At 43.3% G+C, this 25583-nt stretch overlaps 3 protein-coding genes and 1 long non-coding RNA gene across 7 annotated transcripts; 1 reads left to right on the top strand and 3 right to left on the bottom strand.

Annotated features, from left to right (window-relative positions):
- Positions 1-700: 700 nt before the first annotated feature.
- Positions 701-13175, bottom strand: pklr (pyruvate kinase L/R). Of its 4 annotated transcripts, none has more exons than XM_062399150.1 (12): positions 13108-13175; positions 7891-8055; positions 7373-7464; positions 7101-7232; positions 5993-6179; positions 4997-5270; positions 4107-4257; positions 3042-3194; positions 2754-2920; positions 1780-1846; positions 1125-1239; positions 701-1016 (listed from the first exon to the last, which is right to left on the bottom strand). In XM_062399150.1, exons 2-12 carry the CDS (start codon positions 8027-8029, stop codon positions 910-912), a joined length of 1584 nt encoding a protein of 527 aa, XP_062255134.1. In that variant the 5' UTR covers positions 8030-8055; positions 13108-13175; the 3' UTR covers positions 701-909. The 4 variants fall into 4 exon arrangements, with proteins under 4 accessions (XP_062255134.1, XP_062255133.1, XP_062255131.1 ...); XM_062399149.1 differs by having other exon boundaries at positions 7891-8058; positions 13108-13163; XM_062399147.1 differs by lacking the exon at positions 13108-13175 and adding an exon at positions 10445-10638 and having other exon boundaries at positions 7891-8058.
- Positions 13176-13287: 112 nt separating this feature from the next.
- LOC133965600 (cytochrome P450 11B, mitochondrial) lies at positions 13288-18904 on the bottom strand. The gene is made up of 9 exons (XM_062400243.1): positions 18591-18904; positions 18270-18425; positions 17092-17306; positions 15680-15883; positions 15363-15544; positions 15031-15197; positions 14687-14765; positions 14362-14574; positions 13288-13552 (listed from the first exon to the last, which is right to left on the bottom strand). Exons 1-9 carry the CDS (start codon positions 18902-18904, stop codon positions 13442-13444), a joined length of 1641 nt encoding a protein of 546 aa, XP_062256227.1. The 3' UTR covers positions 13288-13441.
- On the top strand, positions 14488-17127 carry LOC133965602 (uncharacterized). The gene is made up of 3 exons (XR_009923880.1): positions 14488-14602; positions 15060-15247; positions 16758-17127. It is a non-coding gene; the product is annotated as an uncharacterized LOC133965602 (long non-coding RNA).
- Positions 18905-19542: 638 nt separating the features above from the next.
- LOC133965601 (complexin-3-like) lies at positions 19543-23564 on the bottom strand. The gene is made up of 4 exons (XM_062400244.1): positions 23311-23564; positions 22615-23068; positions 21890-21973; positions 19543-21132 (listed from the first exon to the last, which is right to left on the bottom strand). The coding sequence occupies exons 2-4, from the start codon at positions 22855-22857 to the stop codon at positions 20908-20910; spliced, it is 552 nt and encodes a 183-aa protein (XP_062256228.1). The 5' UTR covers positions 22858-23068; positions 23311-23564; the 3' UTR covers positions 19543-20907.
- Positions 23565-25583: the final 2019 nt, after the last annotated feature.

Genomic DNA, 25583 nt, shown 5'->3' with positions numbered 1-25583 from the left:
GGTTAACACTTGCGATCATCTTATGAAATACAAATGAATCTAGTATCATGAATCAGTTGACAATAGCATCACTCTAATATAAAAATAAACATGCTGCATCTGTAATAATTGTAATCTACAACCAGAGGACCCATTTCAAAGCACTGAGTCAACCACGGATATATTTACAGTGGCCAACGGGCTCGGCCTACTTATAAAAGTGGCTATTAGTGGGGGAGAGGTTGAGATAAACTGCAGGAGGAGGAATCGTGGCACATTACAGCTGAAAAGGAAACACCAGAGACGACGGACGGCTGCAGAAGAAAGGCAGGGACGTCACATGAAAGATCATCGAGACATATGAAAGCCCCGTCCAAGAGCAGATATAATTACTTCATATGAGGACAGCATTCAGACGTGGGCATCTAGGTCATCTCAGTGGACAAAAGGAGGTGCAGACCAGTACCCGTCTTCTCTGGGTCTGTCCACACTGCTCATAAAAGCCAAAAGAATTGCAGCGTCACAGAGATAAGCTCGGGACTGTAGACAGAAATGAAAGCCTTATCTCAAAATAATATGAAGTCTACCAATGATGATCGTCTTCAACAAAGGCAAAGAGACAATATTCACGTTCACTTCAGCACCACTCTCATGAATAAAGGAGATTGAAAGAAAAAGAGCCGGATAGCTCAATTAGTTAATTTAGGACATGAACAAGGTGTTGAAATGATGGTTCAAGCTTTATTTAGTGGGAGTCATTGCTTTTAAAACACACTATACACAAATGCACCCTTCATGAGGTAAGTTTCCGTGGCAAATGTTTCCTTAAAATACATTGGTGGTTCTCTGGTTTTCATCAACATCCTAGGAACGGTCTTACAGAGGCTCTAAGTCAGAGCAGTGAGAGAGAGTCCAGGCCCCGTCAGGTTGTTACTGGGCGCTGACGGCCCTCATGATGTTGGTGTGACCGGAGCCCGGGATCCAGCCCGTCACCACGATCACCATGTCGCCGGGTTTGAAGAAGCCTCTTGCTTTACCTGTGGAGGTGGGTACCAAGAGGTAGTGTGAGTAAGAGAGGATCACAAATAATCTAACACACACACACACGCACGCACATACACACACACACACACACACACACTGACCGATGTCCATGCCAAAGTTGACCCTGTCGTCTACGTCATCGGCCCAGACAGGAGCAGGCAGCGGGTGGAAGAGGACGGGAAACACTCCTCTCAGCAGCTGGGACTGTCGGGCCACCTGAAGAAATGATGGTCAGTGACATAGTGAAGTGACGTTTGATTGTATTCCCACAAAACTTAGTGGAAGGATGGGACATGGGCAAAGAAAGAACTCATTAAAGATTAGGGCAGACCCAGGAATTCTTAGAAAATCTGTTTTGTTAACATGGCGAGATTTGGTGATTTTGTTTTTGGGAACATTTTCGGCAATTTCCTAGGGAATAATATATGAATTAGTATTAGAGCCGCAGCACAGAACAGACTTTGGCATCAAGTATGTGGGCATCACATTCATGAACTACTTTAAATAAGGCTCATGTTTTAAAACAACTGTTCCAGAATGAGCTCCATAAAACAGAAATACGCTCCAGTTAAGTATCTCTCATAAAACATTCTCTGTCTGCGAAGCCAATCTGGCATCTTGAGCAGTCAGTGACAGTAAAGAGTGACTATCACATATTCATCTGCTTTGAAAAGTGTGATTAACAGTGTTGTCATGTTTCTGGCAGGACAAACACAGAGGAAGTTATGCTGTTCAGTCCAAAGGAGCAGACGGTACCTGAGGGCTTCTGGTGACGGCAATGATGGGACAGCGAGGTCTGTACCTGGACAGGAGGTGTGCCGATCTGCACAGACCAGGAGGAGAGAGGGATGAGGAGGGGAAAAGAATTATCACCGCTGACACACATGAGCAATGTTTCAATAGATGGGTGACACACAGAATAATAGGGACAACTAATGTCAAGTGCCAGAGTTTCCAGAATAGATTCAGTTCTTCTTAAGTCAATACCTGACGCAAACTCTGGGAAATGTCCAGAAAACTGGGTCAGAATATATCACAGATATTCTAGGTTTCTGAACTGTTCTCTCTGAGGGATGGTCACACTGAAACAGCTTTTGACTGAGGCTCCTATCCCCCATGTGCCGCTGATAAACCCTCTGTCAAGGTCACTCACTGGCCACAATGACACTCGCACTTTGCCAAACTGTACTGTACCAAACATTTCATATATTGTCAATAAGAATCATAGAATTACCAGTATCTGCTCGGTCGCATTGTCAAATGAGAATATTTGATACCACTCTCATAAATATAAAGCTACAGTCAGCAGCAACTTAGTTTAATTTATATTAGTCGAGCACAAAGACTCAAATAACCCTCATGTAAAACCATGAATTGTATTTAACTAGTGAGCTTTAGAGGCACTTGTAGGCAAACCTCAATGGTTTAGGATTGGAAAAGAAGCCTCTTGGATGAGCAGAGAAACATATATCTAGAATAATATCCTATAATATATTAATATCTATAACTAAGTCCACTTTCTTAGATGATATGACCTGGACTGCCGGGGAATCTTCACAGATCACATAGCAATGGACCTATGAGTAAACTACATTTAGCTAAGCTATTGGTTCCAGGAACAGATTTAATGCTCATACATGAGAGTTGTATCAGTGGAAAAAACATGTCAGTGAAGAATTGCGCGGTGCTGACGCGCTTGCCTGGCGACACCATTATTGCACAGTACACACCTGCCACTGATGGTGAGGACAATGATGGCCCCGGCACAGCATTTGAAGGAGGACTCCACAGCTCCGATGGCTGTGACCTCTGTGGGATCAGAAGAGAGCGGAGTGAGGCGACGCAGCTCCTCAAAGAGCTGGTGGTGGAAAATGGCTGCCTCCGCCTCCCTGCAGATCTGAAAGACAGAGAGTGAGGCCGGCGGGGGGAGACAGAGGATGGAGAGAGAGTTATCGGAGGGCACAAAGTCAGATTTAATAGAATGGACGTTGTGCACAAACACACACAGAAACACACACCGAGTGCATCATTGCGACTGCCTCCACAGGAAACAGTCCCTTGGCCGTCTCCCCGGATAACATTACACAGTCGGCTCCATCCAGCACGGCGTTGGCGACGTCACTGCCCTCTGCTCTAGTTGGCCGTGGGTGGGCCACCATGCTCTCCAGCATCTGCACGCACACAACCGCACACAACCGCACACCAAACACATTAGCTTCACGTTGGTCTCTTAACCATAACCAAAATGTCTCCATCAGGCACTCCAAAAGGATGTGAAATAAGCCACTTTGTATTTTATGACCCCATTTTTCTCGTACTGAGATGAGAAAGTGACATGAGGCACACAGGCTTTAGGGAGAGAATGACGATCAGTGCTAATGGCTTTGTGGATGGATGGACATCAGGGGAAGAGAAATGAGAGATCATCTAGATTGAGGCTGTGGAGTATGACTTGGCCGGATCATTATTGGCATTCCGGAGATTGTGAGTCAATAAGCACGGCAGACGGATGGGAAAGGAGATAGCTCGCAGCACTGCCTGAGAGACGGCATTTTCAAGTAGTCGAGAATCTGCATCTAATGCTGATTAGTGTGTGAGTGTGTGTGTGTGTGTTTGTGTGTGTGTGTGTGTGTGTGTGTGTGTGTGTGGGGGGGGGGGGGTTGTTTAAGGGCTCAGGTCTCTAGTAGCAAAACCTGCTATAACGCTGTCACTCTGAGTCAAGAGCTTTAGCATAAACAAGATATAGCACTGTGACTCAACATGGCTGCAGGAAAATGCATTTGGGTGTGTGTGCGTTTGCGTGTGTGCGTGCGTGTGTGTGTAAATAAAAAGAGAAGAGTAACAAAAGAGAGGAAACTCTTGTGTGTTTCCGTGTGTGTGTGTGTGTGTGAGGATGAACTTATAGGACAAGTGAGAGTGTGTCTGTGTGAGCACATTATGCAGGAGTGTAAGGTTAATGTGCGCCTGTTAGGTTTTAATGTTAGTTTACTGGAACTCTCTTGACATTTAATTCTCCAAATCTGCATATTTTATCACGTGTGCATCCCATTTCTTGCGTGGGTATGTGTGTGTGCGGCGCTGACCTGCGTGGCACAGATGACAGGCTTGCCGGCAGAGTTGCAGCGACCAATCATCATCTTCTGGGCAATGAAGACTTTCTCTGCCGGGATCTCGATCCCCAGGTCGCCCCTGGCAACCATCACGCCGTCGCTCTCAGCCAGGATCTCCTCGAAACTGACAGACAGATTAGGGGAGATGAGTTGATGGGGGATTGAGTGAAAAGAAAAAAGAAAAGGGAATTGAAAAAAGAGCAGAAACATGAGGAGTTAGCAGGGAGGAGGAAGCAGAGGTAGAGGAGGACAGAAACAATGACAGCACCTTGTTATCCAGCAAACATTCAAATTCAGGTCTCGACCTGCAGAGACCGGATTTTATCTCTGAATTCTACGAACATAGAGGATTGTACATTCTGATCTAAATCCAAAATATACGGCTGAAATCCACATCCAGCTGTGATGAGGATGCAAGATTAACCAGAAATACAGATGGAACAGATTTAAAAGAGGACATGTCAACACACAGAATCATAAATAATTGAGAATCATCCTAAAAACTGTCTCATTTAAATTCAAATCTGTATTTACACATTGTCAGAGGCCGACGCGCAGCAGGAGAAAGACAGAGATGAATGATGGAGCTGAGAGAGCGGTAACATGAGTTGTGTCACGGGGTTATAACTCAGAGACAGCCACACAGTTTGCTCATCATAAATGTGTAACATCCAGAGTTGACATATGCACATCCATCACTGACAGCAGGCCGACTGCAGCAGGGGCACATCGCCGTCAGCGCTGGATTCATAAGTCCTGTCACAGCCTCATCAGAAAATATTCACTGCCTTCAGCAACTGTATCGCTCAAAATAAACTGTGCCTAAATGGTGTTAAATAAGAACCGTTTTTTACGTGACTCACTTCTGGACGCCCTGCCGGCTCTCAACCTTGCTGATCACTTTGATTTCTCGACCATGCGCCCCAAGAACCTGCCGTACATCCTTGACGTCCTGTGCCGAGCGGATGAAGCTGGCAAACACCATGTCCACGCCCTGGGACACCCCGAACCTCAGGTCGGCCCTGTCCCGCTCGCTGACGGCCTGCAGGCCGATCAGGTCGCAGCCGGGGAGGTTGACGCCTTTGCGACTGCTGAGCAGCCCGCTAGCCTCCACCACCGTGTCCACCCAGTCAGGTCCTGCAAACATGGACCAGTCAAGACGATAAAGGTCACTTATAACAACCCTTAGAGATTGGAATCCATCACGTTATATCTAAAACAAGCTAAAATTATCATATTTAAGAATCCAATTTCAAGTAAGACCCTGAACTGAGGACAAAGACAAACCATTTCTCTTGAAAGTGCGTCAGCGGACTGAACTCTAGGTTACACTTAAAAAAACGATGTAATTAGAGAATCGTTTCATCTCGCAGGACATAATGCAGAGGGTTGGACGACTGCAAGGGAACCATGAATGGGTTATTCAGCTAAGGTTTCCTCTAATGAGAAAGATTTTCTTCACAATGAAAGACAGGGCTGATCATTATGTGCATTGGGAAGCAGGACTTCATATAGATAACAAGGCGAAGGGAATGAATAGTAGCATAGAATAATGGAGGACAGAGATGGAGAACAGGAGAGTTATGTGTGTGTATGCAGCTGCACTATGTACATGTTTGTACTGTGTTTGTGTGGGCACATGTTCGTTTACGTGTGTATTGTATGTACATAAATGTGTGCAGGTATTTGTCAGAGACTGTAAAGATGAGACTACATAGAGACGGATGAAGTATATCGAGCTCCTCCCACTATCGAGAAACAAAATGAATTATAGAACAAAGAAAATAAAAGGTAAAAACAAGTAACAATTTGTAAGGAGGTGATGTTTCAACACAGACATGAGATTTGAGCTTCTTCACCTATTTCTGTGACTTTGAGTCCGATGAGGCCGTCGTCAATGTAAATGGTTGCTCCCTCCTTGACGACCTTGGGGAGGCTGGGATAGTCCACCCAGATGATCTTTCCATCTGTTTTGTCTTTGTCACTCTCTGCCGTCACCACACGAACGGTGCTTCCCTTCTGCAGCACCACCTCCTCCTCCACTTTCTGTTCAAACACACACACACAGAACAAACACACAATGGAGAGAAAAGAAAGAAAAAACATATTGACTCTCTCTTATTGATGCATTTTTAAAGGAAGCGGCACTCATGGAGCAGCATTTGAAGAAGAACATTAAATAGTATTTTTATGTCAACACACTGGTCCTCACAAACCTGTAGAGGCTGTTTTTCATGAGTGCCTCAACACAAAGAAATAGAAATGGTGGTGCAAGTTCATTGTTTCTTTAAAGAATCCTACCAACATGTCAGCATTGCAGTATGGAAACCTTCCAACGACTTCAACAGGCTGGTGAGTTTGTGTCTGAATAGTTCCAGTTGTTCATATCAGATATTTTCTTTGACAGTGACGATGAGTTTTTGCTCTATGACGTGAAAACGATCACAAAAACATGTCGCCTGCCTCGTGTCAAATATGTGATTGTGCTTGGATTTAAAGTGCCTGATGACTGTGCGCTTGTTTTTTTATATTATAAATATAGTCGAAATGTCACCTGCTAAAGCATGAAGGAAGTAGAAAGACACATCAGGGTTTGTGATGCGTGACAGACAAATTACCGTCTACTTTTTTTTTAAGATACATTTTAAAAGATTAATGTGACATTCTCAGCTTATGATTGATTATGTATGAGCTACTGATGAGACTTAAAGCAGAGATGTAGAAAGCCAGAGTCGGTGAGCAGCTCACACGTCAAGCTTAAAGAGAAATTCAGCGGTTTCCAACAGCTTGGAGTTATTTGTTCAGCAGGCGACGTGCAACAGCACGGCCGGGAAAGAAAACAAGCTGATGCCAAGAATTTCCAGTTCAGGCCAAAAATATTGGTATAAAGGATTGTGTAAACTGCTCTTCCACGTCACTGCTTGATTCGTCTCAGACTGTTTGGCGGATGAAGCAGGACGCGCTCACCCCGTTCACTAGACCAGTGCGGATCTCTGGACCCTTCGTATCCAAGGCGATGGCGACCGGCCGGTAGTACAAGGGGTCAGAGGTCACCGTCTCCACCGCCTCTCTGATGTTTTTGATGGTTCCACCGTGGTACTGACAGACAGAAGCAGGGAGACACACAAAGGATCGTGACGTGAATTAACCAAGGAATGAATGTGTGTGTATGCGTGTGTTTGTGTGTGTGCATGTGTGTGTGTCTGTTTTGTGACAATGGGCACATCTGAAGGACGTACTTCATGTGATCCATGAGAGAAATTCAGACGAGCGATGTTCATCCCTGCTTTGACCATCTCCTGCAGTTTGTCGACTGATCGTGACGCAGGACCTGAAATGAAGAGGAGGAAGGAGAGGAAGGGGATTTTACGCTTTGACCATTTCTTCACATAATTTCCCTGATATTTCATGAACCAAGAAACTAATAAGCAGATTAATCAATGAACACATTGATTAGTGATGTTAGTGAATGAAAGCTTCGCTGCTCTGGGGATATACAAAGGGGATATACAATGGGGATATACAAAGCTGTTTGTTTGTTTGCGTCTTCTAATTTTCTCTATTTTTAGGCAGCAGAAAAGTAGATAGAGCTGATGAGTCACCCCACAGACAAGAACCAGACCCAGCCAACACACCGAGGCCCTCTCACACACAGGAGCAGGCAGACTGACAGGGAACCAGTGGTGACGTACAACAGTTGCCAGTAAAACCAACTTGAGACTGAGACTTGCCGTCTGCAGCTGCTCGTCACACTCACCGATAGTGCAGACGATGCTGGTGTTGCGCGCTGTGATTGGCTCCTGGTCGATGTCCAGCAGACACAGATGCTCCAGGAAGGTGTCAGCCATGCTGGCGTCCAGCTTCTGGCGTTGGATGAAAGAGTCCGGCAGTGGCATCACCTCTGAGTAGCGCCTGATGAGAGCTGCTGTGACAGAGAAATGTTGTCAGCAGAGCGGAGACGCCCGGGGGGAGCGGCTAGCTCCACCTGTGAGCACGCATGAGCTAAACACCTCACACTCAAATATGAGTGTCATTCATTTAGGGGCTAATGATGAAGATGGAGAACAACACCTCCATGTGTTTGGCAGGAAGTGCAAAGATAAAAAAATAAATAGCAGGTAACAGCAACACTGTTTAAATCCAGAGTCAGAGGGGAGCACACAAGACTAGAAACAGCTTGTCAGAGGTAATAATATTATTTTTGAGCACAAAGACAAATAACACAACATATTGACGTGAACTCACTACAATGTGGACGCGTCATTAAAATGTGTAATCTGACAAAATCTGAAAAATCACTGTTTAAAAAACCTTACATGTAATAAAACTGTATTAAAAAAAATAGACAGGAAGCCTGACATTAATGCCAATGATCTCCACACCTGCAGTCTTGTTATATAATGTAGAGTAAAAACTGATTCAGCTTCACACACGCTCTCCGTCTGAATGAATCAAGGAAACAGAGACATCTTGTATTCTCAGAGGAGAAGATCTGCCTGTGTTGTTGTGTATGTATGTGTTCGAGTGTGCAGGAGCTATATGTTCTTTTCCATCCTGAAAAAGAGTCTCTGTGAGCAAATTTGCCTAGTGTTTGAGTTCTACCTGGTAATTTAATTATTCTCTCTCTGCCTCAGATCCCTGCTCCTTGTCTCTAAGATCTTTCTGACACACGCTCAGTTTTTCCTCGTCTGCCTCCTGGACTCAGAAGATTCGGGCCTCAGCTTCCACACGCCGTCAGGATGTTTACCATGAGTTCCTCATTTTCATTTCAACGCAAACTGCAAATTTCCACATTGTGAGACAAATAAACAACCATCTTATCTCATCTTATGTTAACAAACCTGGCATTTGTTCACCTCTTCAAATAATACCAGCTTGAAAGGCCTTTCATTACTCTACATTCCACACTCATTACACACATCATTACATCACCGTAACAACTCAACGAGTCACCCTTTCTGCTTTAAATGTCACCGATCAGGTGTCTCTCGTGCAGAGCATTGTGGTACCTGGCTGAGGCAGCACAATGGCATCCATTTAAAAAGATGTCACCGTCAGTCTAGCATGCAATTTCCGCCACCACAGGGGAGGAGAGAGTGAAGACCAGAGAGCGGAGCCTGGCATACAAAGGTTGATGCTAACAGCACCACGGGAGCCAAGAGGTGAGGACAAAGAAGGGAGAGAGGAGGGGAGGAAGAAAGACAGAATCTGTCATGGGAGGTTTTCTTTCAAATTAGCTATTTGTGACCTTGTTTCTTGTTTACGTAATGGCTGGTGTCAAGTTTTAAATTTGTCGACCTCCCGCCTGTTCCACAACTCTCTGCAGACGAAACCTCAGGAGCCTGTACCTGGTGAAACTGTGACTGGGGATTTTGCAGGATAACTGGAACATGCACAGCTCTTCAATCCTGTAGATTTAATATATCTGTCAGTATTTTTCTCCCTCTTTCTCTTTGTGTATTTCTCTCTCTCTCTCTCTCTACACCTCCCTGTGACCCAGTTCTGCCGCTCTACTGCACACATCATTACGTGTCCCACTGAGATCCTCCTCTGACACATCCCAGGGTGCATGCATGAAAACACACACACACAGACACACACACACAGGTACCCGTCTTCCTTTCCTGGAAGGCAGATAAATAAAGCAGACTCTAGGTCAAAGACACAGATGTTGCAAAATAACCGTCTATGTACGGCCTTTACGACTGATAAGAAAGGTCAGCCAGGTGATGTGTGTGGCCAAAATATATGCCAGGAATAAACTGGCTGCAGTCGGACACGTTCCTACATGAAGAGAGGTCAGTGGATCTGTCCATTCGATCAATGAACCCAAAAGTAAGAGGGCAGACTATTGTTAAGCTGCAAGTTTAAAATATGAGACAAATGGCGCAGCGGAGCAGTATCTGACCTCCTCGTGAAGATCAACTATTGTACAGTTCGTGATGGAATCAATTTTTTATTATTTTTGCTGAGTCACTGCTAATGGAAAATGTTTTTTGAGAAATTTGCATTTATGTCGACATTTTACTTTCTTAATTCACATTCTACATATGTGGTTGTATTTGTGTTTTCTTTTATTCATATCTATTTATAATAAAGTTTAAGAGTTGACTGTAAAATATCAAATCTTACTACTTCTTTTGATAAGGACCTGGGAACCAACTGCCACAAAGCTCAGTTCAAATGAATATAAAGTTTAAGTAAAGCAGGGATTCTTAACAATGCTTACAAATTAAGTTATTTTTTTGTTAATTCATACAATTTGTTGTAACTTTTACCCCTCAATACAAAAATGTCCTTTGTCCACTTACCCATGTTGAGTAAACCTTCAATGATCCAAATCAACTTCCCAGCTCCTCCTCTATCACTTTGTTGTAGGATGTCTTGGATATTTTTACTCTTTAATTCTCCTCCTGTGTCTTTATCCTTTCCTGTGCTCACGTTTTGCACTTGTCATCCTCTGGTGTCACAAGTCTACTTCAGCCTCTTTCACTCATTTCCACCCTCTGACCCATCGGCTGCCCCCTCGGCTCCTCCCACTCGCACCTCGTGGAGCGACGCCACTGCTTGCAACAGGCGGCTGATTATGCTGAGTTGGTGTAGTTTGGGCCTAAATGGGACAGGGAGATGCTAAAAATGGAAAACTTTATGTCAATAGACTCTTTGACTCTTTGACCCAGAGCTATCAGGGTGTGGGCCACTACAGTACAAAGTTCCTTCGTTGGAGATGATGTAATTTTAAACGTAATCCTATCAACTGAACTTTTAAAAGACGTGTATTACTTTTTTTTTTCTTTTTACTTAAAAAAAAATATGTTTCTCTATCAATTGTGGTATTTGTTGTTTTAATAATGATTAAAAATTCAATATGATAACACTTATATGAAACTGAATATCTTCTGGTTTGGGAATGTTGAACAAAATGTTTTTTTTGTTTTCATATCTGAAAAACTGATGTATAAAATGATTTATTTAATATTGATTATAGTTACAGATGAAACAGTTTAAAGAGTGACGTATGAGATAATATTACTTTTCTTGGTTAGTTTCTTATTATTCTATGGTAGGGGGGAGCTGTTTTCCTTTTAGAGACCATTTAAATTTTCATAACATCCTTCTAGGGCCATAATTAATTATTGAAGGACACATTTATCAAACTAACCTCTCTAATGTGATGGCTACAAAATGAGGCACCTGATGTCAGATGGTAAAGATGATGATGCTCAATCAGTCGTGAATATCTTTGCAAATACAAATGTTTAGTCAAGAACTGCTCCTGTAGGTAGAGGCCTCAAACAGAGAGTGAAACTTCAAAGCAGTTCTCGTCCAAATGGGAAAATCTTCAAGACCCACATGTTTAGTCTGAGCTCGAGCAGGAGATTGTTGAACTGAAGCTTTGGGCTCGTTGTTGCTTAGCACCTCAATGACCTCATGTCTTAAACGTTGTCAGGAACATCAGCTGGTTCCACTTTTATCACTTTAAAATTTTGATTTATGGTTTAATTTTTATCTTCTTACTTTTCAAACAGCCTATTTTCTTTGACGGCATGGTCAAGCATTGCTACATCTTTTAGGGCCTCCATCTAAAGGAGGGCAAACCCATCTCAGATCTTTGCTCGTCTGATGACGTCAGACCCAGATCAGACCAGTAGTAACAGTAAGATAAATCAAGAGGTTACACTAATCAGATTTCCGTCCTTTTCTTTGTCTATATCGATCCATTGTGAACTGTAAGTTACCAGTGTGTGAGTCACTGCAGTTGCCCGATATGTTTTGGGTGTTTGAGTTGTCTTGATAATTTTAAAATAAAAATGTTGATCACAATAAACTGCATATTTTTTATAGCAGGTTCAGCTGCTTAGCTATTAGCTCGATCGCTACGAAAGTCGCCTCATAACAACATCTCTGTCGGAGTGTGGCCTTGTGAGCGCTGCTTGTGGGGCACATAAACTGAGGAGTCTTAAGTTAACCCAGGAACATTTGTCATGTGTGACTCATGCAAATAATATAATTTTTTTAAATTGTAACACTACTTTAATTTCCACGTTCTGCAATTTTTTTTAATTAAACCTGTCTGCTAGGCTTTATAATATTTTATTTTCTATGACCTTATTTTCCTTTTTAATTGTTTTATCTATTTTTACTTATTGCTCATGCTGTGTTGTTGTGTCTTATTCTATTGCTGTATTAACTGTATTGTGAAGCACCTTCTATTGCTAATTTGCATGAAAGGCCTGATTAGATTTGATTTCCTGAGTTAGACAACTGTATTACTGATCAAACTAGACTTTTTCAGATGAGGCCACACAAAGAAGATGTGTCCTTCACTCACTGACACAGTTTTGTTCCCGGGTCCAGGTCTGCAGGGCTGCACCCTGAGAGCTGCATTTATGCACAGTCATGCATGAACCCGGCCTGACAGGGGGTGTAAATCTTTAGCCACAGGACAAACAGACCTTTGCTCCTGAGTTGACTTGAGAAAATCGACCCTGCAGCCCTCTGCCCTGTAAACCAGGCATCACGTATGATATAATAGAATTGACATGATACCAGACTGGAGTAAAGGTCGGTTTTACGCATGGAGGCCAAAGTGCAATGTCATGATATTCAGCTTCATGTGCAATACTTCAAATAGCCAACTAAAATATGAAAATACAGCATTAATAAATGTAGTTGAAAATTAAAAAAGCAGTACTAGTATAGAACGTTCTCCCACTGTATTGAGCCGATCAATTCTAGTGTGTAAGTGCTACAGTTTGTCTAAAATACTTTGACCTCAGAACAGCCGCAAACAACAGTGATCAATACCTGAGAGAGCGACAGAAATAAACAGGAAGCAGAAACAGCTGGAGAGATTGAAAAAAAAGCAAAAGACAATAATGGTGTAGGCACAATGTCGATTGTAATAATGGGTTCACGCAGAACAGATAGATAAAGTTGTAAAGTTCAGATGTTTAGAGAGGAAATGACCAACCTGTTGAAATGTGAGGTGCGTCAGGAGAGACTGGTGAGGACAGACCTACTCAACACATGGAAATGAACGGATTGGTGGCAGTTGTAGCGCCATCTAAAGGATGGCAGTGGTAATGCTGCTTTTTTGTGTGAGCAAAGGTTTATAAGCCACAGTGAAAACAACAGGAGGTGGAATTCGTTCTTTATTCGTCAGCAACATGAAAACATGGACCGAATATGAAGATCAGAACCTTCACTGGTCACATTATGCTGCATTATGATCAACACAGGCTAATTTATGTGATTCACCATGTCAAGAAGTGTGGGATGTGTGTGTGTGTGTGTGTTTGTGTGTGTCAGAGCTTGCTAAAAGTGATCCTTGGTGGGGTCTCTGGCTGGAGGATGAGGGTGTATGTGGTTTTGATGTCCTCTGAAGTTGACACGCCGATGTGGAAGCTCAGCAGGATCTAGAGAAAGAGAGAGCGAGATAGAGAGAGTGTGTGTGTGTGTGTGTGTGTGTGTATGTGTAAGGTGGGGTGAGGATGTGATGGAGGTGATGGAAGCACGGAGACAGTAGAGAAGAGAGGAAGTATGTTAACTTAACTTAACTTGATTTTAATGTAGGTACATTTCTTATTTAGTAAGAAGATACTTGTGCTTTAAATGCATATCTCTGTTTTACGCTACCTGCTATTAGTTTTTCTTTAAGTCTAATACATTTATGGCACATGTAATACATAGTTTCATGTACATGAAAGTCTCTAATATATTCCACAGGAGAAAAAAAGATTACTTAAAGGTCAGAATCTATATTGGTAAAATAGCAGAGCTTTATTCTTTCCTCCTCACCCATTTATCACATCAGCATGATTAAGATTTACCACTTATTGATTTGAAGTTATTTTTATGAACGATGTCGTCTGAACAAAGATTTTCTTGCGGCAGTGTGTCCTTTTTAAATAAGAAGTGTGAAACAAATCCAGAACCACATGATGAAAATAAGCCAGAGTACTTCCTCCACCACTTCTCAGCAGAGCAACCTGAGTCTCTTCTGCTGCACAGAGGATTTGAGAAGCTTAACCTGTGTCTGCTCAGGTTAAGCTTCTCAAATCTCCCTTCTATTCACTTATAACTCAACACAAGCCTTTCCATCTCTTTCCATTCTTATTGCATCATATCCTTTCTCTCTGATCCCATCCTCCTCCCCCTCCTCTTCCTCTTCCTTCTCCTTCTCCTTCTCCCTCTTTCCTCCTTCTCTTGTTTTAATGCTACTCACATGCATAATCAGGAGCTGCATCTCGTTCTCAGCAATCCTCCTCCCTACACACTGTCTGGCACCGAACCCAAACGCCAGGGAGCGGAACCCTGACCCTTCTGCTCTCTGTCCCTCCTCTCTGCTGTTGCTCCACCTGCCGGGCTGGAAGCTTTGTGGATTCTCAAACACATCCGAGCTTCTTCCCAGAGGATAGAGACAGGCGTGGACCATGGTCTGAGGGGGACAGTTGTCAAAAGACCGGGTAAGTCAACTTTGAATATACATGAAGATCTGACTCCATGTGGAGGATTTGGTGGAAAATGAGAGCCACTGTCTGATCACTCACCCCAGCAGGTATGTGGTAATTCTGAAGAACAATATCTTTGATTGGCATCCGCTGCACTGTGATTCCCACTGGATATAACCTGGCACAAACCATAATGACAACAAACAAACACACACACACACACACACGCACAATGGGAGTTTTCACTAACATACACTATAAGCTAAATCTTGCATTATCAGGTCATTTTGTTGCCTTGGTGAACTGGTCTTGTCTTCCCATGACAATGCAGTGATGTGTGAGCTGGTGTATGGAGATGGTTCACAGTAAGAACAGTAAGAAGAAATCCCAGGGGTCCACAAATTGGTACCACGGCCTTATGCAGACAGTCTTTGGCTCCTTACCTGAGAATCTCCTTGATTGTGCCCTTCAGCAGTGGCGCCCCCTGCAGGGCTTTCTGAGGGTCCCCACCAGCCTCAGCCCATGATGTTCTCACCTGCTGCCTCACACTCTCCTGCACCTCTGGGTTACGGCCGAGCTCAAACAGAGTAAACTGCAGGGGCACTGCTGTCTGCAGAGAAGTAGGAAGATGGGATGAGAGGTGACACAGAATCAGTTTGGGTGAGGAGAGCAATCAGGCACACAATCTGACACACACACACACACACACACAGACACACACACACACACACACACACACACATTAACACACACACACACACACACACACACACACCGTGTCAACCCCTCCAGCCATCAGCTCAGTGATGTTGGCTTTGATGAGGTCCAAAGATAGCTGCCCTTTCTCCATGAGCTGGCTCAGAACCCCGGTGTACTGGCCTCCAGCTGCCCAAGCTTCAGCCCCTCGACCCTGGGAGGAGGACATGCGCTGGTACACCCGCTGGATCCTGGCTTCCGCTGGAAGAGGACAGGATGACAGTCATGCCAGATGAGAGTAATGAAGCAGAAATATATTGATTGAAGAGCATTAGATCATCCAGAAATGGCTGATTATTCCTCCATTAGAAGTCCAACCAATGTAGCTCTCTGTACCATGACTGAAGATGTGGTCCCATGCAGTGGCGTGCTGGGTCCACTGGGGAGCGCCAATGCGGAGCAGGAGGCGATGGGGCAGGTAGAGGAGAGGAGGAGTGGTCGCCAGCATTTGCTCCACGGCCCAGATGAACTTTTGAGACTCCAGGGAGGGCGATGAGGAGAAGAGGCCGATACGCTCGCCGTACAGCACATGGCAACTTGCTGGACGGAGGGAGGGAGAGAGGGAGGGAGGAGGTGTATGGGTGAGAGATAAATGACAAACAGAAAATGTATCAGATCACAATTAATCTGAGACATTGATAACGAAAGGGTTGGATTATCATGGAAATGAATAAAGGCTTTACCAGAAAATTGATTATAAAACCTTTAGATTCATTAATTCTCTTGCTGTACATTCAAACTCAAACTATCACTGATATCGCTGATCTATTCACGATTTTGAGTTTAAGAAAGGAAATTCAAAAATAGAGGTTAAGGTAAATTTTTCTCTCCCACAGCAAGAAAACACTCATTATTTTTAATTCCAGCCCCACACAGAGACAGTGTGGTTTTCCAAGTACTTGCACTGCCTTAGAGGAAACCCAACACCTAATAGACACCTAACTACACATCACTGACTGTAATCCAGTTTCTCTTCGGCCTGTCCCTACCCAGGCTCAGCACCTGGCTCTGTGTGCCCTGGTCCATTAAGTCCAGACCAGCATAACTCAAAGTCATCAGCCCTCCCCCTCTTCTCCCCAGCGAACGCACAGATGTACACAAGTGTGAGTCACCCAGGCATTCACACTTGTGAATGTGGCACGTTGCAGATAGGCACATGAAAGGAGCAGACCTGGTGAAAGAATGCCGCCGGCTTTGATCGTCTTTTTTGGTGAATCTATTTTTAAAGGTGTTCTCCTTGACCCTCTAAATCTGCATTTTGTTAACAACAGATACACCTAAGGTTAGAGGGATTTTTGCTTCTCCCTGACGAGGTGAGACTATTTTTTATTTAATGAAGCCAGACAGAGCAGAGGCGATGGGACATTAGCAGGCAAAGAATCAAAAATAATTTTAAAATGTGATGTTCCTGCAGATTGTTAAATCATGAGTCTGACGTGAGAAGGTGACACAGCCTGCGTCAGCATTGGTGACTCAACCCGAAGAGCTGAATGGAAGCTCGTCAAAAGAGGGAGGTGACATTAATCCATCTCCTCCCCTCCCCTCGCCTGGGACACCAAGGTCAGTCATTTTTGGATTGAGAGGAGACAAGACACCCATCCTTTAAAGCTGTTTTACCCCGAACACCGTGACGGAAAAATGTTGTGCAGGCTGGGTGAATTAATGCAGGAGCTAGCAGAGCAATCACACATGAAATGTACATCAAGCAAACCCCAGGTCACAAATCACTGGGGATGATGACCTCCAACCTTCCAGCGCGAAGCGGAAGAGATCAGGGCTCGGATCAATGGTCAGACTGCGTTTCCCCTTCTTTCCTCTCCCCTCCCTCTCCACTCTCGCCTGCAGCATCCGACTGAAATCGCTCGCCACCTCGTCAAGGAGAGGGAGGAAGCGCTTCACGGCCGAGCCCATCATCACCTCCTTGTTGAGCAGGAGACGGTCAGCTCTCCACTCCTCGCCATTCCTGTGGAGAGAAGAAATCGCAGCGATTGTGTTAAAATTGACCCATTTCAATCAGTGCAGAGCAAAGAGTGTCTAGAAAGGAAAAAGGGAACATGTGTATCAAGCAGAAGTTCTGCTTCTTCACTGAAAGTACAGATGTTGTGTCAAAGTCTGTTTTCTTGTGTATCTATGTTTAACAAAACACAAAAGGCAACAAGTCTCTATTGTGATTATTAACCTTTAACATTTGTCTTTATCTGAATTACTTCTGGGATGCCCAATCATGACCTGACGTAAAATCACAGAGAGATTATGATCAGGGCCCCTGAGCAAAGACATGTAAAGCAGCTCTTGTGATGTAAGAAGCAGGAGGACCCCTCATAAACGCTGGTTTTTCTCTTCTGTGAAGCTTTTTTTACTGTCTTTGAGGAGCTGAAAATGGTGATATTTTTGTTTTTATGTAGTATTTAACAATTTATGGTCTTATATTATATTTATTTTTATCGATATTACTCCTATTTAGCTCAGTAGAATTTTAGTGACATTAATATATATATTTTACATCTTTTATTGTTGTCTTTTCTATTGATTGCTTTGTTATGTAATCGTCTATAAATCGGAATGTTTTTAACTCAATTTGAATTCCATTTTAACATCCTATGTTTTGTCAATCACAAATAAATAACTTTGATTGACTTGTTTGAAACAGGGTATATCAATAAAGTTTGATTGATTGATTGATCTTAACCTTTCTTAAATAGAGGCTACACACGGGCCGAAACACGACCACAGACAACACAGGTGATTAGTCTCTGTGCTCCAGTAGTTTCAGCTCTGATTCTCTCTTTGGGCTTGTTATGTGTCTCTAACCATAAACAGCTAGAACCATTCAAATAAATGACTTGTGGGGGCTTGTATCGTGTCCCCAGAAGGGAGGTAAGCCACACAGGGGTATTGTTCGGATGGGCACAGAGAAGGTACTGACTTGAGGAAGACCCCCTTGCTGAGCTGGCGCGTCTCACGATGTGTGGCCCACGGCTGCAGGGTCATCCGTTGGGGGTGCAGGCCCTCGGAGCGAAACAGCTCCGAGATGTCTGACGGCATCATGATGTTCACACTCTTGTGTGTGCCAACATGCTCCCTACACACACACAACCACATTCAAAAGGACCGTGTTGGAAACACACATGAGGATCGACAATTCATCTCCCTATTCTAACATCATTCCCAAAGTTAAGGTGATTAATCCCGATATCCTCTCAAATCTTCTCCAACACCTACAGCACCACCCATGTCCCTCCTTTACCTGTAGATGGGCCCGAGTGTGTTGAAGGTCCTCTCCATGTGTTTGTGGAGCTGACCGAAATAATCTTGTCTCCAGAACTTCACCAGGTTCAACCAGCCATTCTTCCCTGTGTGAGGGATCTCCTGGAAGCTCCTCACCCGTCCATCCACCCCTCCCTTTCTAACCCCTGCTGCCTGGGCTCCTTTTCCTCCCTCTAACTTTCCCTCCACCACCGTCTCGGTCGCACTCGTAGACAGCGCCTTCTGTGGTGTAACACCAAAGAACGCATGTCTGGACCATCGGGTGCCCGGCACTCGGATGGACATGCTCCTCATGGTCCAGGCGAGATGTGTCCATGGGTCTCGTGCAGAGTTGTGACACCCCCGTGGTGGTTGTGTCCGTAGGAATGATAATTTCCCTCCTCCAACCCCAACCTCATATCCTTGGATGTGCTCTATTATTCTAATGAGCTGATAGGAGGTTACGATTTATGAATTTGTGTGTCAGAGTTCAAGAGAAAGACAACACAGCGTGAATGTCACACACACTCACACACACACACACACACACACACACACACACACACACACACACACACACACACACACACACACACACACACAAACACACACTTGTTTGTACATCTGTCTTAGTGAGGACATTCTTTGACATAATGCATTCCCTAGCCCCTTACGCTAAACGTAACCATCAAAACTAAATGCCTAACAAAACCTAAACTTAAATTCTATCCCTAATCCGAAACCTAGTCTTCTCAAACAGCCCTTTGAATTTGTGAGGACCATCAAAAATGTCCTCACAATGTGCAACAGTGTGGTGTCTGTGTGCATATTTCTATATATTGTTTTTCCAGATCCCAAATGGTCCTCACAAAGATTTCTGTACAAGTACACACACTCACACCACAGCTGGTCAAATAAGTCTTCAATACAACCTTCAGCTTGGAAAGTTTCAATTGTTTTCAGATTTCTGCTTTATGTTGTATAAAATTCTGTATCTACGCAGCTTCAGACTATTTACACAATATTTCCATGCAAACAAGTTTGTCATTACAAGAAATTAAAAGCTTCACATTTGGCTCAGACACGTTACAGATGTGATTTTTAACTCACACATGTGGACGTAACCCAACTCTTAGACGATCAACAAAGAAACAGCAGAAAAACACATTTTTAAACATTTTCTCACAAATACAAAAAGTATATTAAGTGTTGCTTCATTACTTGTGTGAATGTGTGTTGAAAAGTGCATGTGTCGCCCTGAGGTTCCTAACTTGTGAATAGATCAGTTGTATCTTTGTCATTTACAGCTGCAACAGCCCTGTGAGTAGAAACTAGCTACATTCATTTCTATTATCAATCAACTACCATCCACTGGCCGACCTATTATGTAAATACAACATTATGATATGATTACTTATGAAAAGACCTACAAATTTACATTATAAATGGGATGAGAACATGATCAAACCTTAAAAGATCATGTAAAAACTAAATTTTAAATCATCAGTTCATCAGTTCATCATCATCCATTATCATGAACACACTAAGTAGTTGTATGCAGCTATAAATACAATTTGATGTGTTTATTAATTAACAATAATAACCATGTATATTTCAACAGTTTTTTACTGTTTTGTAAATTAAATATCTGTTATCTCGTTGTGGGTTTGTTGGGTTCTATATGATATTGTAAGGTCTATATGTGTGTACAAATACATTATGGTGTATTGGGGCGTATGTTCTGCTCTTTCCCCTCACAGCAAAAAGGTGCTTGGTTCAATTCCTGCTTCAGCCGGGGGGGGGCCTTCCTGTGAGGAGTTAGCATGTTCTCCATGTGTTTCTGTGGGTTGATGATTGATTGGCTGGAGACTTGAACCCTGCCTCTGACACAACAGCAGCTGGGTTGAACTCAAACCACCCGAACCTTAAAGGATAAGTGGTATGGACATTGGATGAATAGCGGAAGTAAAGTGAATTGTCTCTAAACGATATTACTCGTAAAAAGAATATAGCTTACTAGTGAAATGATAAGTTAGTCATTAGAAAGAAGCATCATTATTGACCTGGAAGTTGCGCATCATTTTTGCTACATAAACAACAAACATATAAAGAACCAAAGAAATGAAATGGTTTTGCAATGACAGCAGATTCTGACTTAATGATCGTCTGACCGCTGATGTAAGATGTAAAAGCACAGTTTGTGTTTGAGCTGCCGCTACAGATGAGATTATCTTCTCCTGCTGTTTCCTTGATATTTGTTCAAACAACAAAATCAATCCCAAGGTTGTGAAGTAATCGCCCCTCTGATCACATATGGATCACATGACATTACAGGAGTCCCCAGTGGTTGATGTAGGAGTGGACGCCTTGCTGTGCTTCCTCCCTCTGAGCCGCACTGTGTTGAAACTGAGGCCTTGAAAGGCGCTCAGCAGGTTGAAGCCGTCATCCTTGGCTTTGGTTTCAGGATAAATGATCTTCGACAGCCCGCGGGGGAGCGACACTTTCCCTCCCACAGACCTCAGGTGGCTCACGTCCTTCGGGCTCTTAATGGTGATGGAAAAATAGATCAGGGAAACAGTTAACGGGCCCAGCGCCTGACACAAAGTGAAAGGCATGATGATTTAAATTGACTCTGTGTTTGTCCACATCGCTCGTGCACAGGCCACAACAACGTGAAATGTGGATATTAATAATTACTGAACGTTTGAAGGTTTGACACAGTAATGTGACGGACGTGCACAGTTGTTAATCTGAAGCAGAACATGAGACTCAGAGCGGGAAGTTACAAAAGGTGATAGCATTTTAAAGCTGATCTCTGCAGAGGTTCTTTGTGCATAGATGAATTTATTACGATTATAATTTTTACATTTAACTGGTTTAACTATATTTAATCATCAACAGCTAATATATTCTAAAGAGTTTTAAATTTGTTGCTCTTGCACCATGAGCTGCATGTTGAAAATCACATAAATCTTTGCAGGTCAGGTAATTTGATGTGTGAATGTGTATTTTATATTTCTATCTTTTTCAAACAGGTGCTTAACATAAGATTCTGGTAACAGAAACCAAAAAATGGCCAAATGTCAAATTTGCCAAATCTGGTTAGGTTTGGATAACTGGATATTTAGCAGTATATGCAAAGTCAGTGTATGTACATGTTGGATCAAGTAACACGGGACAAGCAATTCCGTGTTTTTAACAAAAAACTTAAATGGTAAATCTGATGTTGTGTTTTACTGCTGTTCAAACATGAAAAAAATTGTTACACTTGTTGTTTTGTGTTGTTCTGCACCAACAGACCTTGGACAGCTGGTATTTTCTCCTGTAGTGATTCCTCAAAGCGGCTCTCTCTGCGTTCTTCTGAGCGTTCAGCGCCTCCCGCTGCTTCCTGTAAACACAGCACACGGACATGAACACACCTGACCTAGTGCAGACAGATTTCAATTAAAGCTCATTATACAAATACACCTGCTCACAAAATGTGTCCCAACAGCTCCACTAGCACAGAACGTACACGGGGTGGAAGTCACTCTTATTCAACCATGTATATTACTATGGTATATTACTTTGTACTTTTGTACTTTAGCTGTAGACAGCTACTGATTACCGAAAAGAATATGGTGGAATGTAATTGTTGAACGTGAGTGAAGTGTTTAAATGCTTGATCTTGATCAACTACAACCACAAAAATGATGCTGATAAAGAACAATATAACCTAATATTAAATAGTAACACATTTGTTACTGCATTGAGTACTCTATTGTTACAGTGCAATAATAAAATAATATCATGGTACTGTAATTAAATGTTGTTAGAGTAGAGTAGTAAAGTATTGATGTAGTAGACCTATGAAGTATTGTGACATTGCAATTATGAAATAATATTATGTTACTGTAATTAAATATTGTTATAGTAGAGTATAAAAGTATTGTTACAGTAGACCTATATTGTTGAAGAAGAGTATCAGTACTTGTATATAGTACTACCTCCACCTCCTCATGTAATGTCTCTACATCACCCCCCACTTGCCTCTCCTTCTCCAGGTTGGCCTGGTACGAGCAGATGACTGTGTGGTCTTTGGGAGGTGCAGTTCGGAGTGGGGGGGTCTTACCCGACCTCCTGCACCCTCGTCTGCCTCCCCCACCCCCTCTTCCCCTCCTGTCCCTTGGTTTGGCACACAACTTCTCTTGCTTCACCCCCGACACACAGCTGGTCACCTTCCTGATGGGCGTCCTCAGTGACTTCTTCACTCTCAACAGAGAATTCATGATGAGCTCTCTCTCTCTCTCTCTCTCTCTCTCTCTCTCTTTCTCTCTCGGGACCGGTGGCAGCAACCACCACACCTCTATTTGATTGACAGGTGATGAGTGGATGTGTAATGGTTTTCTCCTTGGTTCACGTTGTGTTGCTTCTGACAGGACGAGCTCAGAACACACACACAGTCTCACGTCCTGCAGCAGCAATAACTCAGGTTGAGACCTGGCAAGGACAAGGGTGGGAGTCAGACAAGGTTCAGACACACAAAGACTTAGTCCACACACTCACACACACTCACAAAGGTTCAAGCAACGATCAAGTGTGTGTCTCCTAGGGATATACTTGAAAAAAGCTGAGAAAAAATGCACAAGGACAAAAAAATGTACATGTCACACTCATACATATTTTTCAGACAGTTTGACACAATTAACACACAAAGTAAACTTAAGCGTGGTCACACTTACCCGTGCAGGTGGCTCACAGCACAAAATCCTGCTAAAGCTTCAGCCAGATGGCCTCCACCGCTACCACACAATCTCCTTAAGCCTCAGAATAAACCGGAGAAAACAACTAAAGTGTCTTCACAGAATGTTGTGTTGTGTTTCTGGTCCTCAGCCTTCACAGGAGAAAACGACTGTTCCAGGTTTCATCCTCTGCTTTCTCTCCTTCACTCTTTTCCTCCTCTTACCTCGCTTTGCTCTTCCACAACCTTGACTCTCCCGATTAGCACTTAAAGGATTTAATGAGGGGGATCTGGTGAGCTGTGACAGGTAATGCACCCGATGACTCACGTGTTGGTGATGGAGATTTAGAGATGTGAGCTGATGTCATGTTGAGTGACACAGGCGTGCTGACATCGCATCAGTGCTGCTCCTGTATTCGGAGTCTGATTTAAGACTTCATTTTCCCTGTTTACCTGCAGCCGAGCAGTGACGTGAGCTATCAGACAGACGTTCTGACAGGACAGGTAACTTACACCTCTGAAGCTCCTCACAAGAACATAATCAGTATTTGGTTCAGTGGATTAAACGGAGATGAGAAAAGGAAATGAAACAGAAACACCTGGATGGAGGGAGTTTGACCTGAGAGGGCAGCGTCTGCGTCGCAGGGAGATAAGAGGGAAGTGATGACAACTGGACCGAGAAGCTGCCCAAACTGTTGAAGGAGTGACAGTGGGAGGTCAACCCCCTCCCCCTCCCTTCAACCACCCTAGCAAACCAAACATGTCACTACCAAGGCCTGGTTAAAGATACAGAGCATGTTTTATCAGAGTGTTCTGCACCAATGAAACTAGTAAATAAAGCAGTTTCTTCACAACATTTTGACTTGTTTCAGCCTGAGGCCCATAAAGAACAAAGACACACAACAAAGACAGAGAAAAGAAATCGGTGTAGACTGTTTTTAAAGATGGACGACCTGACTGCTCCCTAAAATGCTTTAAGGAGATCACAGAGAAATGCCACGCCTCCACCAGCTCCTCTTCAGCAGCAGATCTGGGATCAGTTCACTCATCCAAAGTGCAGTTATTTACAGCTGAGAGGAGGGAGGTTGTATGTTTGCATTATTTACTGTATTGTGTTTGCGCGTGTGTGTTACTCACTGTCACGTGTTTAACTGTCACTGATCCAGAGATTCCGCTAAGTGTTGCTTTTGTGTTTTCTTGCATGGAAGGGAGAGAGTCAGAGAGAGCGAGCAAGAGAGAGAGAGAGAGATGGGTCAGAGAGACAGAGACAGAGAGAGTCACACAGAGAAAGATAGAGAGACACAGACAGAGAGAGAGAGAGAGAGAGAGAGAGAGAGAGAGAGAGAGAGAGAGAGAGAGAGAGAGAGAGAGAGAGAGAGAGAGAGAGAGAGAGACAGACAGAGAGAGAGAGAGAGAGAGACAGAGTCACTCAGAGAAAGACAGAGAGACAGAAAAGGACAGAGAGAGAGAGATCATCCATCCATCTATCCATTATCTATACCGCCTTTCCTCTTAGGGTAATGATGGAGAAAAAACAGTATGATATGTGAAAACAGATATAGGGAAAATAAAAATAAGGTCAGGCTCTCTGATAAAATATGTCTTACAAAGGAATTTAAAAATCATCACTGACTCAGCTGACCTTCTCTCCTCAGGCAGTTGTTCCAGATCCTCAGGGTCCTGACAGCAAAAGCCCCCCCGTCCCCTTTGGATTTCAGCTGAGTCGCTGGAACAGCCTCTGATCTCACAGCGCGCTGGTGCATGATGCACTAAAAGGTCAGAGATACAGTTTGGACAGAGACCATGAAGAACCTTCAAACTAATCAGTCAAATCTTAAATTCCATTCCAGCCTTTTCTTATCACACAGTATTAAAACATGGACATTTTGAAGAGCTGGGTACAGATCCTTATCTCAGCCTTGCTGCCATGAGGTGAACAGTGATACCTGCAGTGATGACTGAGCAGTTATTATTCAAATGAATAAGCAGCATCTGTATCCAGTTCTAAAAAAAAAACATCACTTATCATTCTTAAATATCATGTCGCTCTTATTTACAGATAAAGATGGAAATCTGAATTGTTTTATTTATTTTTTGTCTGTTTAGTTTTGCATCAACACAGAAAACAGTGTTTAAACTTCTTAGTTTTGGCAAAGACTTGAGGCTGGAGCAGGCACAGACGGTCGGTGCTGCAGGATCGTCTCAGGATGTTAGACCATGTTACACCTGTTTGAGCCTCAGTAGTCGAGGTGAGAGCCTCAGTCCTGCAGATTT

This window comes from Platichthys flesus, chromosome 11 (assembly GCF_949316205.1).
Source record: "Platichthys flesus chromosome 11, fPlaFle2.1, whole genome shotgun sequence".
NCBI lineage: Eukaryota > Metazoa > Chordata > Actinopteri > Pleuronectiformes > Pleuronectidae > Platichthys > Platichthys flesus.
This window is presented reverse-complemented; position numbering and strand designations above follow the sequence as displayed.